This window comes from Sinocyclocheilus rhinocerous, unplaced genomic scaffold, assembly GCF_001515625.1.
Source record: "Sinocyclocheilus rhinocerous isolate Xijiao unplaced genomic scaffold, SAMN03320098_v1.1 scaffold834, whole genome shotgun sequence".
Lineage (NCBI taxonomy): Eukaryota > Metazoa > Chordata > Actinopteri > Cypriniformes > Cyprinidae > Sinocyclocheilus > Sinocyclocheilus rhinocerous.
The window spans coordinates 1,927,453-1,931,615 of NW_015645089.1; the positions used below are offsets into that span (position 1 = coordinate 1,927,453).

Genomic DNA, 4,163 nt, shown 5'->3' on the forward strand with positions numbered 1-4,163 from the left:
CGATTTTCATGCGCATCTCATCAGTAAAGCCGGTTCTGTGATTAGTAGTAAATTTCCAGCACGTGCTTTCAGATGGAGCGGCATTTACTACACAGAGCCATAGTTCACTGACAAGCTACGCAATATCGCATTCATAATCGCAGGCGATTCATTGCCGATAATGAACGCGATATTACGTAGCTTGTCAGTGAACTACGGCTCTGTGTAGTAAGTGTAGTAGTTGCACAGCCCTAGTATGTATGCATGTATATATATATATATATAAAATATTTAATATACGATCATTAAAGTGTTTATTTAAAAATGCATAAATAATTATTACACATTATTAACTAAATGTATTTTAATTAATACATGTAGTAAAATTTTAATTAATGATAAAATTAAAAAATAATATAAAATTGTAATTAATTATTTGTTCTTTCTTTTTAATAAAGTACACATTCAAAAACAAAAATCCTAAAGGATTTGATGACACAACCACGAGCACATTACCTATGACTGCAAATAAAAATCATTTTCTTTAACTGAAAAAAAAAATATATATATAATACAGGAAAGTTTTTAAACTTAAAAAAAAAACTTAACAAAAAAATTAAAATGCTGCCTTGGCAAATAATTTTAATTTAAATAAGTTTAAGCTGAAGTAATAAAATTACTAAAACTAAAACAAAAAAATAATACAAAATAAGACTATTATTATATAATATTACAATATATAATTATATAATAATATTATATGATATTAATATTTAATAATAATAAAATAATAAAAATGACAATAGCACAACTAAAAACTAAAAACTACAACTAAAATTAATATGACCACCAAGAGTTTACCACATCATAAACGATCATGATGAAGGTCATAGGGGTCTAGTCTAGGGGTCACAGAAAGGGTGGGAAATTATCATGAAAAACTAAACTGGTAAAAAAAAAAAATTACTAACATAAGTGGATTTTAGGGAAAAAATAAAATGCTATATGGCCTCTTTAATGGATGTGTCTGTACCTCTGCAGCGGGGACAGCAGGAGCCGGGATCAGTGACCTGATGCATGCAGGTCAGTTTAGGACAGTCTGGACCCACACAGTTCACCTCACCGTTCTGAACACACACACATTTGTAAACAGTGAGCTTTCTATCAGTCAAATCTCAGCAGGATGAAACGACTGGTTTTGTGTGTTGTGTGTCTTACCACACAGGTGCATTTGATGCAGGGCTCATTGGGGAGGGTCAAGCTCTGTCCTTCTAAATACTCCCGACCTTGCTGAAAACACGCTGTGAGGCCGAAGAGATCACATGTCAAAACCAGATCACATACAGACACAATCATCACAGGAACACAAACTCACATCTTTTCCAGAGCCTAGATTACTTTTCTAGAGCTTAGTGAGCTCAGCTGATCTCAATAGAGCTTGAAGTTAGGTATTTTTATATACATTAAACCATGTTACAGTTTGATTACCATATTTATGTATTATGATATTTGCATAGTACTCGAGAAAGAATTCATAATAGTACCAGGTACATGTGCAAAAAAAAAACATGGTATTACCATGCCACTTTTTTTTGTTAATGTATTGTTGCTACCGTAAAATCATAATAAAAAATCTGGGACCCTCCTTTATAACAGTGTAGAAGCATTTTTATTTTATTTTATTTTATTTTGTTAATTGAACTGAATTGTTGATGTGAAAAAAAACATGGTTTTACAATGGCACTTTTTTATTAATGTATCGCTGCTAGCGTAAAATCTTAATAGAGATCCTCCTTCACAACAGAGTAGAAGTTTTATTATATTTTAAACATGGCATTACAATGGCAACTTTTTGTTAATGTATTGTTGCTAGTGTAAAATCCTAATAGGGATCCTCCTTCACAACAATGTTTAAGATTTTTATGTCAAGTTTACATTTTTATTTTATTTTGACAGTGGAAAGAACATGATATTACAATGGCACTTTTTATTATTGTTGCTAGTGTAAAATCATAATAAATTTTGTATTTTTAATGTCTTAAATTCTATTTTTAATTGAAATAGAATTTATAGATTATTATATTTTATAGATACAGATTCTTTTATATTGATTTGATTCCTTAAGTTGCAGCCTAAGTAAAACATGGTAGAACATGTTGTCTGCTGTTTGCTACAGACACACACACTGACCTCTGCACTGTGGGCAGCACTGTCCCGGCGGGATGATGGGGTTATGGCAGGAAACCGGGGGACAATTGACCGGGCTGCACATAACAGAGCCGCTCTGACACACGCAGCGCTTGCAGGGGTCTGAGGGGGCGTAGAACGTCTGCGTGTTTCCGTACCTCTGCCCTTCAAACAGACAGCCGTCACACACGGGACAGCAGTCCCTCATGCTCACTGGATGAGCGCACTGTTGAGGACACCGCTTCCTCTCGCAATACACACGGCTGTTCTGAAAGACACATACAATGGCACTTTTTTCTTAATGCCTTCTTGCTACTAGCATAAAATCATAAAATAATATGGGATCAAAACAGTGTGCTTTTATTTTATTATTCTATTGTTGAAAGTGGTTAAGTTAGAGTTTTGTTTTGACTTACAAATGCTGTACTATGGTGCAGTAATGTTATCTATTGGTAATACTGTACTATTATATTTTGATATACAGTATACCATGTTACTGTTTGATTACCATATTGATGTAAAATTATATTTACAAGAACACAATAGAACATAGTACATGGCTAAAAAAACATGGTATTACAACATGGTATTTTTATTTTATATTTTATTGTAATTTATTTCATTTTATATTTTCTTTTCTTTCTTTTTTTTTGTTGACCGTGGGAAACATTTTTTATATATTTTTATAAAACAATTTCATATTTTGTTGTATTTTATTTTATGTTATGTTATATTTCATTTGATTTTGTTTCTTATTGTTGACATTGGGGGGAAAAACATGGTATTACAATGGCACTTTGTTAATGCATTGTTGCTACTATCATAAAATCAGAAAATAATCTGACAGCCTCCTTCACAGTGTACATGTGGTTTAAATAAGAGTCATGTTAAAAATACCACAGTTACTCCTCTGATTGTTACTAGTTATAGTGACAATCTGAGAAGTAACTAGGATATTTTGTTGGTAACTGTAGTTACTATGGTAAATTTACACATATATATAGGTGGTCTTACCTGGCATGTGTAGGTAGAGCAGCAGTCATTGGGTAGGTTGAACATATAGGGTGGGTGGGTTTTAATTTCAATAAAATGTAAATAAATTAATTAATTATGATTCTGTATGAGTGTGTACTTACAGAACATCTGCACTCCTCACATGGTGCTGTGGGTGACTGGAATGACTCACCACTGGCATAAACCCTTCCCTCATACTGACAGCCTGGGCAATAAACACATACACACACGCACACAATCTTATCAATGTGCAGGTCACGCTTTAGTTTATATCAAAGCCATGAACCCCAATTTGCAACTTGTTGGTCAGTTGCAGGCAGTGGTGGACGAAGTACACAAATCAAGTACTTGAGTAAAAGTACAGATCCGTATAATAAAACATTACTCCAGTAAAAGTAAAAGTACTCTGTTTTCAATTTTACTCGGGTGAAAGTACAAAAGTACTTGATTTTTTATGTACTTAAGTAAAAAGTACCGATAGATTAATGTTTATTTTGCAGTTTTATCTAGGCTACTTTTATCATTTAATTTTATATTAGCATATATTTTTTATAATCCTACTACTGCTCAAAATACCTGGGATTTTCCCAAAATAACCAATAAGGAAATAATGAATATAATAAGGAAAATATATTTAGATTTTCATAATGATTTTTTTTCTTCTCAAACCTCATTTGCATCACTTCCCACTTTGATAATTACTGTCGTTACCATGTTCTGAACATCACATCCTTTCTTTTTCCCTCAGATGTAATCTATCTAGGTGGTTGAATTAAATATTTGGACTTTATTTTTAAAACTTACCTCAATTTAGCACCAGCAAGCTCGTTAGCTAGACAGTTAGCATCAGCTAACATTATTGACTTATTTTCAGCATGGTTATGAATAAACATTTATATTTGTCTACTCGGCTAGTTGATCCAGATACATTCAAATTTTCATGTTGCGATTAATTGCTAATGCTTTTATCACGGTATGCGGTA

At 32.5% G+C, this 4,163-nt stretch overlaps 1 protein-coding gene across 1 annotated transcript in view; it reads right to left on the minus strand.

Moving 5' to 3' along the window:
• LOC107705780 (kielin cysteine rich BMP regulator) overlaps positions 1-4,163 on the minus strand; it is a 16,330-nt gene that overhangs the window by 8,715 nt on the left and 3,452 nt on the right. The window contains exons 5-8 of the mRNA XM_016509231.1: positions 3,303-3,385; positions 2,170-2,434; positions 1,198-1,280; positions 1,013-1,106 (exon numbers count right to left, since the gene is read on the minus strand). Of these exons, the coding sequence (XP_016364717.1) occupies positions 1,013-1,106; positions 1,198-1,280; positions 2,170-2,434; positions 3,303-3,385 (525 nt within the window). The remainder of the gene's footprint in view (positions 1-1,012; positions 1,107-1,197; positions 1,281-2,169; positions 2,435-3,302; positions 3,386-4,163) is intronic.